Source organism: Amblyomma maculatum, chromosome 1 (genome assembly GCF_055883805.1).
Source record: "Amblyomma maculatum isolate TAMU_Amacu chromosome 1, ASM5588380v1, whole genome shotgun sequence".
Classification (NCBI taxonomy): Eukaryota; Metazoa; Arthropoda; class Arachnida; order Ixodida; family Ixodidae; genus Amblyomma; species Amblyomma maculatum.
The window spans coordinates 31,206,250-31,220,311 of NC_139344.1; the positions used below are offsets into that span (position 1 = coordinate 31,206,250).

At 40.7% G+C, this 14,062-nt stretch overlaps 1 protein-coding gene across 1 annotated transcript in view; it reads left to right on the forward strand.

The window, feature by feature from the left end:
- LOC146202073 (folylpolyglutamate synthase, mitochondrial-like) overlaps positions 1-14,062 on the forward strand; it is a 45,557-nt gene that overhangs the window by 2,049 nt on the left and 29,446 nt on the right. The window contains exons 2-7 of the mRNA XM_084587918.1: positions 4,118-4,246; positions 4,314-4,432; positions 7,740-7,851; positions 7,954-8,025; positions 9,220-9,281; positions 13,246-13,426. Coding sequence (XP_084444044.1) covers positions 4,118-4,246; positions 4,314-4,432; positions 7,740-7,851; positions 7,954-8,025; positions 9,220-9,281; positions 13,246-13,426 — 675 coding nt within the window. The remainder of the gene's footprint in view (positions 1-4,117; positions 4,247-4,313; positions 4,433-7,739; positions 7,852-7,953; positions 8,026-9,219; positions 9,282-13,245; positions 13,427-14,062) is intronic.

Here is a 14,062-nt window from a genome sequence, read left to right on the forward strand (position 1 = left end):
GGATTGCGGGTGGTGATTGGATAGTTCATCAGGCTTTTGGAGGGTGGAGGCCTCACTTGCCGAGACTTCACGCTGAGAAAACTTGTTATATTCACATACACTGACTTTCTTGCTATTTGCCACTGTTACTGCTGTCACAGTAAGACAAAATAAACACTTGGCTTGATGAAAAATTTTCTCCTTTGGGAATTAACAAAGCATGCTTCAAAAAGAACAATCTGCATGCACCTGCACAGTGTTCTTCTTTCGTTAGGCTTGCCCACACCTCAGTGTGTGCAAGCCTAGGAAAGGGGATTAAATCTGGAAAGGTATATATCTGTGCATATTTTACCAATACCTTTTTCACTAACACGTCAAATAGCAGTTTAATCTCATATTTCACTTCAGTCAGCATATAGGAATATTGTGCGTGTGCTCTGTTTGGTACATGTGAAGATGTAGCATATGTACATGGAAAGTGAGCATGAAAATTATGAGGCACTAGCACATGTCATCACACAACAATAGTAGCAAGTGATTGTCTCATTTGTCAAGCACGTGAACTCTTTTACGCAGCCCTTCTCTCCCGTCACCTTGTAAGAGTGCTGGCGCCAGTGGCCACACTTTCTCGGTGCATCGGCATTTTCACATGACTGCACAAGACACATTTTGGAGACAATTCATTTCTTGACCACTTGATATTATTCTGCTTGTTTACCTCAACCCAAGCTGTGAAAAGTCCATTGAAAGTTATTGCTCTAAGCCTTTTTTTTTTTTTTTAATTATTATTATTAATTTTACTTTGTAGTTCCAAGTGTGACTTCAGGGAAGCAGGCTGGACTAATACATTTTTCTTACATGTTTTAAACACAATAGATCAAATGTCTTGACGTGAGACAGAGCAAAACCTTTGGAATGTTGTCTTCACATGGCCTTGCCTGTTATATAGAGGTTGGATGTCTCAGTTTAATTGAACAAGAAAACTGACAGCCATGAACTAAATTAATTTCTTGAAATTTGGTCTTGATGGGACTGAACACTGACCTAAATGTGCCCCGAGATTGTGGTGGAAATGAGAAGATCGTGCCCCATATTTTATACATTGAGCACTCCAATATCCAAGAAATGGGGATTTATAAGTTTGGCATTGAAAATCATATGTAACTAACTGAAGCCTTACAATGAAACCTTGCCATTATCAGTGCAACCCACCACTTGACCACATCTCGATAAAATGTCACCAATTTCCTTAACTGCATGGTGTATTTATTGCAGGAGTATTCAAAATGTTTTATTAGATTTTGCACTCTCTTCACTGCTCCCTTTGATAAAAAGCAACACTTCTTTGCATTACTAGTGATATGGTTCCAGCTTTTGTCATTAGATGGGGCCACAGTATTCGAATTTCTTTGCGGAAGAGGTAACTAGGGTCCCCTATAATTTTAATTGATGAGGTCTATTCTGTCCCTGTGCCCTAACAGCTTTTAATGTGCGGGCATGCATCCCGGCTGCAGCTGCCACTTTTCGATTGATGCAGAAAGCAAGATGCTCGTGTGTTGTGCGATTCGGTGCACATTAAAGAGTCCCAGATGGTCAAAATTTCCTGAGTCCTCCACTGCGGCACCTCTCATAGCCCGAGTTGCATTGGGACTTGAAACCACATAAACCAAACCTGACCAGCTTTTAGTGTGGAAATTGAAAGGGATTTACTCTGTACTAAAAATGTGTAATTACTGTCTAGTGGACGAGATTTATGCTAGTTTAGGTAGGTCACTTTTACCAGCATGCAATCGCCATCGAGCTTGCTGGTTAGGGTTTCCAGCAGCGGGCTACATAAAAATGCGGGCATGTACTAATCGAAAAATTATCTGAAGAAAATTTGTGCAGTACTTCTAACAAAATAATTGCAGTATCGAGCACTTTGAAAACAAGCTTTCCATTGCGACGAAAAGAAATTTGATACCTAATGTCCACTGTTCGGTTCCTATAATTGACAAAGACGAGTAACCTTCATAGCTGCACCACAGCTTGCTAACTGTTGAATACAGGCTACAGTCACCATAAAGAAGTAACTGAGTTCAGGAGCAAGGAGCATGCTGAGACAATGCGATCGTTAGACTAAGCTGTGAGGTTTCATGTTTTGAGGCATTGATTCGCTTTTTAGGCACATGCCAGATAGAGACTGTGAGGCGCTGCACTGCATCTTCAAGCTTTGTCTGCTGGCACAGCACCTTATGCTTCCACACTGTCATCACCATATCAGAGCTGTTACTTTGATTAAAAAGCTTTCTCATGGCATCTAAGGATACTGACAACGTTTATAACCATAGCGAACCGCTGGAAACATGAAACAGTGCAAGAATGTCTCAAAGAATTGTCGTGTTCTAGCTTCCACAATGGTTCAGCAGCACATCTTTCACTGCTGCCATGATGCAGACTACAAATTGGAGGACTTCCTGGCTTTTTCTGTATTGCTGCTGAGGTTACGTTTGTCTTACTTCCAATCAAAAACTTTGCTCCTGTGGGGCGTTAGCTGCTTTCACAGTGCATCCGTAAGTGGAGCAGTCAGCAATGAGTCTCAAGGAAAAAATACACTGGCTTTCATGACAAACGGATAAATTTATTCCAACATGAAGGTAGCTAGACAAGAAACAAAAACTTAGGTTCACTTGTATAGTGTGTGCCACTTTCTTGGACCAGTATTATACAATGATCCCTTTTCAAGTTGATTTTGTGCTTGAATTTCTCACCCTCCGAGGCCAGGCCCCAGGCTTTTAACCAATAATGAAGAGCAAACACTGGATGCAGTTTTATTTCAGCCAGTAACAAGGACGGGAAATTCATATGTGGCACGAAATCTATTGTGGAATCGTTATATTATAAAGCCCCTGTAAGCTGCAATAACATTTTTTTTTTGTACAACCCAATTCTAGAGATAACCTTCTATTTTACGTTCTTACGTAGTAGCTTTAGCCTCCACGCTATTTCTTTTTTTTTTTTAATGCCTTTCATAGTGCGACCGGTTCTGCAATTATGATTGCTGTGCAAATTACTGGTATAGGTACTACTCTTGCTTATGCCAAGGTGAACTATATATGTCAATTTGAGTGCAAAAGGGGGCCCCGTTTGTCATAAAAAAAAGGGTAATTCTTCTCCATAAAATAAATTCTCTGAAAAAGAAATTAAAATTTAATTCCAAAAAAGGTGCCAAAAGAGCCAGCTGAATTAAAATGAACACCTAAAACTCAGACACCTAATTGTAATTTAGAGGGTGTCAATAAATGGGTGTAACCTTAGCTTGGAAATACCAGAAGCCCTCTATCCTGCAAATCTTGCTTGACTTGCATAATGAATGACCCTGCCATCATGCCATTTTACCACTGACCTTTTTGCTGTTCCATCTGTCTTGTTGTGAAAGAACTTATCCAGCCATCCCTTTCCTCAAGTTTGCTTTCTTCATGCCTGGTTACCATAGCAGCTGTGATGCCAGCTATTGCTGAGCCACTGAAGTGGTGAGTGGGATGACAGCATGCACAACAGATACCTCTGTTGTAGGTAATCCTACACTACTGCTTCATGTGCGCAATTTGCTCGTACGGCATCACTAACAGACCTCTATGTCACGACAGGTTTCCTCTCTTTCATATCAAAGTTGTGATGCAACGATGTATGTACCTCCAATTGTATGCCATGAAATAAAGACATAAAACTTTGCCAAGCTCTCTGTGCCAGTCTCTCAATGCGAAACCACCAGACAGAACCGTCAAGCAGAGTCTGGATCCTGAAGATGTGGCCAAGCGACAATAAGAACCAAAGAGAAAATATGAGGGGCAGAAGATGGCATGAGCTGCTGAAACATCAGAAGAACGGGCTTCGAGGCAGGAGGCTGACTGTAATTGAAAGCATGTTAAGCAGAGTGTTCAACCGGATTGTCGTTATGTTTTCACACAAACAATGGCTTAACCATGCTTAGAGATGGTTTCAACATGCTTTGCTTGTTCTCGAAAAAATGACACAGCTGTTTTTGCTATGAAATTTGTACTATTAAGCTTTGAGTAATAATTGTCTGTGTAGCAAACCTTATTATTTGCTGGGTAACAAAGCTTGGCCAGCTGAATGTGATTTTCATCCCTTTCAGGATGCAGTTTATGCCCTGAATAACCTCCAGAGCAATGAAGTTACCTTGAAAAAGTCGATGCAGCACCCAAGTACTACACTCCTTAGGTCGAGGCAAATTCCTGAGCACCTTCAAGCTGTTGGCTTGCAGGTGAGCAAAAGATTCAAGTGTGCATTCTGTTGACATTAATGCATTACAGTATTGTGGATTGGCTTAGATCTCGGACATCGACGCTCTCAAGATAATTCACGTGGCTGGTACGAAAGGAAAAGGATCAACATGTGCCTTTGCTGAGAGTATTCTGAGGCACCATGGCTTCAAAACGGGTCTTTACACGTGAGTGGCAGTGGCTCTGTTTATTCTCTGTGCTACTCCAAAAATCTCCAAAAAGTGCAGTGAACTACAGGTGCCGAATCAAATTAACTAGTTTAACTGACTTACTTCATTTAGCTCATGACTTCCAGTGATCGCATACCCAACCATGTATCATGAGTTATCTCGGCTCATTAATATGTTTAGTTAGGCTAGTTAGTAATGGTTTTCTCAATTCATGAATTGCTAATGCATTTGAAGGATTTGGACCTGACGCTAGACATATTTGACTGGCCTTTGGTCACATTCCTCGTCCTTTAGGTGCACTAGCCATCGTGAATGTAGGATACACATAATCATGCTTTTGCTATCAGCACTTGCACCGGTACTTCACTAGTGCTTCTTATTAACTTAAGTGCAGCGATATCTTGTGTAGATAGGCTTTTTTCTAGATAGTTGCACTGAAAAGTTTCATGCACAGAAGGGTCCACTTTAAGATGCAGGGACTGTGTAAATTCTTGCCAAAGCGTTGTAATATTACGAGGAACATCCCGTAAGAGAACGTTTGAGCATACTACTTGCGTCTAGATATCTCTTGTATGAAAACACTGATACTAGTTTCACTTTTTGTCATTTGGTGTGGGGTCATAATTATAACAAGGTAATTGCAAGACTAGCGTTGCGCTGTGCATGGTCACAATATGATTAATTGAGGAAATACACAACTTCCTCCCATGTTTGCATTCAGATATGGGTCTGATCAAGTTTCTTTTTTTTTTTCATTTTGCACCTCTCTTTCTCACAGAGGGCTGCTCTTCTGTGTATTTTTTTGTCTCTCACTTTTCCTCTTGCTTCATGGGTGCTCTGCTGTCCATGAGGTCGCATGGCCTTTTTCTTCCTCTTTCTTACTGGTTCCTTCTGTAGCAGAGCTATATTTAATTCTGGGAGCACCACACATTTTTCTGTTCGCTGCTAGAGACATGTGGAAGGTGATGCCATGTGAAGGGAAAAATTAGCCCCTCCTGACACACAGGATATCAGGTGACCTGCACATGGCACCGGTGGCCACTTTGCCGTGTGCATGTCGCCAGCACTCACCAAAAGCAGGTGTGAAGCTAGCGTAGGGATTTCATCATTTTTTTTTTTTCTTTCTTTGATTTTATTTATTTTATTTATTTTTACAGGTACTGCCAGCCTTGTTATCAGGCCTTTGGCAGGAGTGGGCAGTTCAGGTGAACAAAATCAAGAACAGCAAACAAGATACTAGACACTGAAGAATAAATCATAACAAAAACACAGGAGAATATTTACATGATGAGGTCATTTGACGAGGAGAGGCACATGTAACATGGCTTGGGCGCAAGTGCGCAGAGGAATGAAGAAATAGTTGGGGAATCAACAGTGTCGGCGGGTAACACATTCAATTCACAGATAGTACGCGGAAAAAAGGAGTTTTTAAATGCGTTAGTCCTGCTTGAATAATCTATAACGTTTTTGGTATGATATGAGCGTGTGGAGCGGTGATTAGCTGGTAGAATATATAAACTTTTATATATTCCCAACTGATTATTATAGAGTAAATAGAAAAATTTCATCCTATCCCGGTAACGTCTGAATGCAAGACTTTCGAGTTCTGCAGCTTCTAGAAGGAGTGATGGGGATGTGCGCCAGCTGTAAGAGTTAAAAATGAACCTAGCTGATTTTCTTTGAACTTTCTCAAGTTTGGTGGTATTGGTTTGTGTATGTGGATCCCAGACAATGTTGCGTACTCTACAATGGGTCGTATAAATGTTTTGTAGTCCAGAATTTTAATTTCAGGTGAAGTGTTTCCTAACGTACGCCTTAAATAGCCAAGTTTCTTCATTGCCTTATTGCAAATGTGTGTTATATGTTCATTCCACCTAATGTCCGATGTAATTATTACTCCGAAGTACTTATAGCTGGAAACGACAGATAAACACTGGTTGCTAATTTTATAATGAAATGTTAAGGGGTTCTTTTTGCGTGTTATCGTCATTGCAACGGTCTTTTTAAGGTCATCTGCCATTTCGAGCGCCAAGTTTGTATTTTAGATAGAGAGGCTAGATAGATCAAGATAGATTTTAGATAGATCAAGCTAGTGCTGCAGGAGCTTTCTGCGAGGACCTCTGCTTGGTGTCGCTGTGATGCACGTTCGCCGCTGAAGTCAACATTCATCAAAGAGCATGCGAAGTTGTCAGTATTAAGCGGATATCTGGAAAAGAAGCAAATAAAGAAATGTTCTGACATTGTTAATTATATCCATAGGATTCATCTTATCCAAGTTTGACATAAAGCGATGCCCGTAGCATGTGTGTGTCTCACTATACGGCTCTATGCTGGCACAATGCGTTTAGAACGATTGATGGTTTTACTACCATCAATCATGTTTACTACCACCAATCAGCATCCGGTTAGTTTTGCAATAGTTCTCTGGAATTTGGTCTTGGGTGGGTGTTTCTTAGAGCTGTGTTTTTTGTATGTGGTATCAGGTGTTGCTAGTGGCACATAGAACACGATTGACAGCCACGTAAATGGGCACATTCTGACTGCAGCAACTCCTTCTCAATGTGCATTCATTTTTGTATGGTTGTTAAGGTATTGCTGTTCCGAAAATTTCACTTTTAAACTCTTTGCTCGTACTGCTGGCTTGGTTCCCGCAAAATAAGCGCTTTGTGAAATTTTCCAAGGCTGTTTTGCGTGTACATGTACCTGAAATAGTTGCCAAGTTGTGCAGTGCCGCACATTGCCATTACATTTGTGATGCATTGGGTTGTGCAGTGGAAAGGACAGTTGCCAAACCATGCTGTGGGGCTCCTGTAGTCTATATAGACATCAAACAGTGAAAGAGAGAGCACTTCTGCCTGTCTGAAGCCTTCAGAATATTGCGAGAAAAATAAGAGGCTTACTGTATGGCTGATATGCAAAGCAGCAAAAGTATCATACCTCCAGCTACCCGTGGCACTCATTTAACACACGCGAATGCATTTGCACTAGCAGTGCTATTTACAACTAGTAGTATTTTTGTGCGCTGTTCACAATTATCGCAGCCCTTTTGGCCCCGAAGACTTGTGTACTGTGTCACACACCTGGGAATGGTATGCGCACATGTAGCTAGCTGCATCCAGGTGTTATTCAAGACAAAAAGGGCAATTAGTTATCCTAGGTGCTGTGACACACATGGTGCGGTGCTTATTATTCTTGAAAGTCTTCATCGCTCAGCTTGAGAAGTCCAAAACTTTGAATGTTTTTTTTTTCTGCTGTTCCTTTAACATAAAATGAATTGCTAATAGTATGAATCCCACTATTACAGTTCTCCACATCTTGTGGCAGTTCGAGAAAGAATCAGAATAAATGGGAAACCTTTGTCTGAAGATGTTTTTGCCAAGTACTTCTGGGACGTCTACAATGACCTCAAAGTTAAGGTTTGACACTTATTTCTGTTGAGGCACTGAAGCATACGCTGCTACATTGTTCTAGAAAGTGTAGTGAACTTTTCGTGAATTTCATTCCTTCTTATTTTTCAGGAAGGAGCAAACATGCCCGCCTATTTTCATTTTTTGACTGTCATGGCTTTTAAGGTATTTGTTAAGGAAAAGGTGAGGACTACATCGTATGTTGGAATTTAGCCCGTTAGCATATTGATTTATATTGATTTATGATTGCATCATCCTCATCATCATCAACCGAATTATACTCGCTGCAGGGTTAAGGCCTCTCCCATATTACTCCGACTAACTCAGTCCTGTGCTAGCTGCATCTACTTGAGCCCTGCGAACTTCTTGACTTCATCTGCCCATCTAACCTTCTGCCAACCCCTGTTACGCTTTCCTTTCCTTGGAATTCAGTTTGTTACCCAAAGTGACCATCTGTTATTTTCACTTCGCACTAATGCCCTGCCCACGCCCATTTCTTCATCTTGATTTCCGCTAGAATGTTATTAACCCGAATTTCTTTGACCCACTCTGCATGCTTCCTGTCTCTTAATGTTGCACCTACCATTTTCCATTCCATAGCTCTTTGCGCTGTCCTCAACTTAAGTAGAACCCTTTCCGTTAGCCTCCACGTTTTAGACCCATAGGTGAGTACAGGTAAGATGCAACTGTTATATACTTTCCTCTTGAGCGATACCGGTAAGCTACTAGTCATAATATGCAAGTACTTTCCAAATACTCTCCATCTCAATCTTATTCTCCTAGTTATTTCCCTTTCATGATCCAGATCTGCAGTTACTACGCCTACTACTATATTCGCCTGCTACTTCCACTGCTTCGCTACCTAACGTAAACTGCTGTTCATTCCCGAGGCTGTTGAACATTACCTTAGTCTTCTGCATATTAATTCTTAAGCCTACCTTTCTGCTTTTCCTGTCTAGGTCATCAATCATCGTTTGCAATTCATCCCCCGAGTTACTTAGCAAGGCAATGTCATCAGCAAATCTCAGATTACTGAAGTATTCTCTATAAACCCCAATCCCTAACTTCTCTCATTCCAAGCCTCTGAATACCTCTAAGCAAGCTGTGAATAGTACCGGGGAGATCATGTCTCCTTGCCTGACACCTTTCCTTATGGGAATTTAATCACTTTCTTGATGCAGAGCTATGGTTGCTGTGCAGCCACTACAGATATCTTCCAGTACTTTCATATACGGCTCATCTACACTCCGATTTTGCAATGCCTGCATGACTGTGGAGGTTTAGAATGAGTAGAATGCTTTTTCGTAACCAATGAATGCTATATATAGGTTTTGGTTATATTCTGATTGTGCACTTATTCTTAAATGTTGCTTTTAGGTTGATGTCTTGGTTCTAGAGGTTGGAGTTGGTGGTGAATATGACTGCACCAATGTGATAAGGTGAGGGAATGGTGGAAGTATGCAGTTGGTTCTGTATTGTTACTTCTGGAGACACAACTAACTACCACACTAGCTAACTCTGCTAGTTGACGAATTATAGTGCACATTGTTGCCATACTTGATGTGCTTAGAAGTTAAATTCAGGGCTGTGTCTGGCACGTGATTTTGTGTTCTTGAGAAAACAAGCATAATAACAGAGCAGATCAATTTTAATATTAAGAAAACATTTCAACCACAAGTGAAGCAATATTTTTTTCACTAAATTTAACCTCATATGCTTGAGACTGATGACTACTCTTCACGTTGCACTTTTGGACAATTTCATTTCATTTTCATTTCATTAAATACCCCTTTTGAGGGGCATTACATAAGAGGTGGGGACAAATTTTAGATGCGACAGTACATAGTCATGTGTTATGATGATGATAAATAGCTGTAGGCTTTTCGCGCAAAGTTTATTGAACAGTTTGTTGCAATCTCTTCGGGAAGGCCATTCCAGTCCGCAACTGTGTATGAAAAAAATAAATTTACGAAGGTGACCGTTCGTGCACGTGGGCGGGTAATCTGAAGTTGGGGAAGAGTGCAGTGAGATATGCGTGTCAGTGGGACCATGTAGGGTACAGTTCGTAGATGGCTGTTAAAGAACTTGTGAAATAGTGAAAGACTGGCTATGCGGCGGCATAGTTAGAGCGGCTGTAAACCTGAAAGTGATATTTGATATGATACACCGGTGCTGTAATGTTATAACGAATGAATAAATCTGGTGGCACGGTTCTGTAGAAGTTCTAGTGCATTGGTGAGATAAGCTTGATTTGGTTGCCAAATGGGTGATGCATATTCTAGTTTTGATTTCACAAGTAATTTGTAGCCTCATAACTTGACATGCGCGGGAGCATCGCGAAGACGACATCTTAGAAAACCAAGAGATCTGTTAGCTGAAGAGGTGATGTTAGTTATGTGCATTTTCCAGGACAAATCAGCGCACGAAGCTACGCCTAAATATTTGTATGATAGCACTGATTGCACGGGAACGCAGGCAATTTGATAAAAGGACACCAGCGGGTTACGGCAGCGATGAAAAAACAGTACATTGCATTTGCGAAGGTTTAGCTCTATTAGGCAAATTTCGCACCAATTGTGAATCTTGATAAGGTCGTTTTGAAGGGATAATTGATCAGAGGTGTTGTTAACTTTTTTATAAAGAACACAATTATCAGCAAAGATGCGGATTATACAGGACACATGCGAGGGTAAATCATTTATGTATATTAAAAACAAAAGGGGACCTAGTACAGAACCTTGAACGACTCCAGATGTTACAGGAAGGAAGCTGGTATTATATTCATTTACGAAGACCGATTGAGTGCGGTGAAATTCGGCAATCCATATAACCACATTAGGATCGAGGTTAAGGTGAGATAATTTGTCAGTTATCTGAAATATAGCGTCAGTTTATAGGTTAAGATCGAGGTTGGCATGCAAGTCATGAATAAAGAGGTCTAGTTGAGTATTGCAACAAAAGCCTTTCTGAAACTCGTGCTGCGCAGGATGAAAAAATTGCTTGAATTCAGAAATTCAGAAAGGCAATAATATGGGAGAATATGACTTCTTCTGTGATCTTACAAGGCAAACTTGTTAAAGAAATGGGCCGATAATTTAATGGAGAATTGGTGTGACTGGCGTTGAAGACTGGAATGACTTTCCCAGCTTTCCAGTCACATGGAAGTTGGCCTGCAGAAAGTGACTACTGAAGTAGCAAGCATAAATATGTGGCACTGATGGGTTTATTAAGGAAGTTAGTGTTAATATTATCTAAGCTGGCTGAGGATGAAAGTTTCATTTTATCGATCAGCAATAGAATCCCAGAGGTGTCAAATTCAATAAGGTGACATAACATCAAAAAAGTTGTCTAGCACAAGAAATGGCACATCTGATTCATTAGTGAACACTGATTGAAATGCAATTAACATGTGAGCACAATCTGCATGACTAAGTACTTCTCCAACTTCATTTGTGATAGTGACATCGTTTTTGTGTTTAGGGTTGATGATGTTCTAGAATTTTCGAGGATTAGCATTAAGTATTTTGGGCAAGTCCTTGTTAAGAAAACAGCGCTTGGTGTTCAGAGCGGTTGACTTCTACGCCTTTTTGGCAGCGTAGTATGTATGCTATGCCGCTTAGCTAGTTTGTACTTTGACTGCGTGAAAAAGACGCTTCTTTCGATTTTCTAGACGTTTTAGGGTTTTAGTGAACCATGGTTTCTGTGAATTCTCTCTGAAGGTGGGGGGATCATAAGGATAAACTGATTAGTTAGTTTGGTAATTTTATTTTTAAACATAGTCCAGTTTTCTTCAATAGACAGTCTATGGAAATTAGGAAAGATGGAAAGAAAGCATCCAGTTCACGACTAATCTCTTTATAGTTACTCTTATCATACAAACGGAGGTTCTTTTTTTTAAACTTTGGGTTTGAAGCGAAGTTACAGCTATATCGACATGAAGTACTTCATGATCACTTATTCCAAGAAGAACCTTTTAATGATTTAAAACTTTCGGGGTAGCTGACAAAGTAGTAGGTCTAAGATGTTTGCGCTCGTTTGTGTTATTCTTGTTGGGGTCGAAATAACTTGTGTAAAGCCAAAGTTCAGACAGACTTCTGAGAAATGTTTTGCTTCCGATGTGCCTGATGCTTTAATAGTGCTATAGTAGTTAAGTCAATATCCAAAAAAGTAAAATCACCAAAGAGAAGTATATGTGAGTTTCTATATTTAGCAGTAAGTTCACGCAATAATCACTACTGCGAGTGCAGGGTAAGCATTAAGGAACATTGTTTGAAAATGGCATGCAATGTGAACTTCTCTGCAGCTGTGCCACAATCGTTTTCTTGTTTTGCTATCCTTTGTAGGAAAGCTGCTTTCACATGCACCACATACTGTGTCATAGCAATTGAAGAGAGGATCGTTTCAGTCAGGTTCACAGGCAGTTATCAACTATATCGTGCTCTTGGCACAAAGCAGTGATGTGTCGTGTGGTGTAGCACTTAGTTTCTCAAGTCGTGGGCACACAGCGCTACTCTTCGATGGCCAATGGCGTATTGATTTTACTCAAGCCCGAGCATTATCGTTTGACAGCTTTGGTCAAATGCTAGCAGTCAGCAGTTGCATATAAGGAACGCGTAAGTTGACTCGTGTTCCTTGTGCAAGATAAAACTGTTCTGAAATCTCTCGGTGTTTTGCTGCGAGTTTGGACGAGCAGGAAATTCATTAATCATGAATGGTTAGAATAGTTCAAATATGCTTATTTATTTCATTTAGTATGTGCGCTGAATATGGGATAAGTCTATCCGACTGTTCACAATAGCAAATTACACTTACGCAACATAGAACTGCAGTGCCATCAGAATAATTGGGAATTAATGTAGCCTGTGCACATTTCTCTAAATGAGCCCGCAGTCAATAAGGATTTGCATGAAAGTTAGGTGATATTTTTCTAGACACTGCTTTGGTTCGTGATGGTGGAAAGCATGTTGACACATTGTATGCCTTGCTAGGTTGTGCTTTTGCATTGCAGATTGCTTCGATTAATTTCCTTCGTGACCTTTGTGCTTGTATTTAGCTGGTAATGAATGCCTTAGTGTGCTAATTTAAACCAATTAGAGTCGTGTTAGAAGTTGGCTCGTAACTCACTTGTTTCCATTTGCATATTTAGAAGCTTCAATTGGTCTTTACTCACAGGGCACCTTTGCCGCCTGCATGTCAGGTTTGAATGCTGGGGACAAATTATGGAAAGGATCTAATCACAAAGCAATCTCAAGACAATCCATTAGTCCCTCTTCTATATGTTGGCCTTGACTATTGGACTCCAATAGGAACAGGGCTTTGAGTCTGCTTTGAGACTAGCTTGTGATTAGGTCCGTTTCGTGATTCAACCCGTGTACTGCTCCTCATATGCTTTGGTTGTGACAGACATCCCACAGTGGTGGGCATCACATCCTTGGGTTTGGATCACACACGTCTGCTGGGCTCCAGCGTGCAAGAAATAGCTTGGCAGAAAGCCGGCATCTTCAAAAAGGGCTGCCCAGCCTTCTCGCTTCCCCAGCCAGAGGGTGCATTCAAAGTGCTGCAGGAGAGAGCCAACGAACGAGGGGTGCGTACACTAGTGCCCTTTGGCTCTCGTGTGTTCTTGTAATTGCTAATTTGATCACATTGTAGCTGCTAGCCTCATTTTATTATGTTATGTCACCAGTGGTGGTTGATGCTCTGAATGAATGTTATCAGGAGGGTTCCTCCACTCTATAACCCGCATAAAATATTCGCTGACTGTGCTTGACTACCATGGCGCTTTTACTAGTGTTAGATTGCTGAGGCGTGCCTGAACTTCCTACAGTGCAATATTTTTGAAGCTAGTCACTGGAGATAGAGAGTGGTGTGAGCAACTGACAATGCCAAGTTTTTGCTCATCAATACTGGAGCAAAACACATTATAATTTGGGAAGACGTGTGTTATGACAGATGCACCAAGAAAATTTAAGTTTGGTAAAAGTTGAATTCATGGGAATAATAATTTTGAGTTTTAATTATGTGGCTTAGATTCACATACCTGGAGTAATGCGCAGCACTGATTAGTAGCTGCCGCTACACTTTGTGAGTCAGCAATCAAAAGGTGCTTTTTGTGCATACACTGTTGGAGGTATGCTGTTAATGTTGCTATAGTAGTAATGTGCAGTTATGGTTTCAGTTCAGTGTCATGTTTATGGATGAACCGTTACGTGCTCAAATTGAG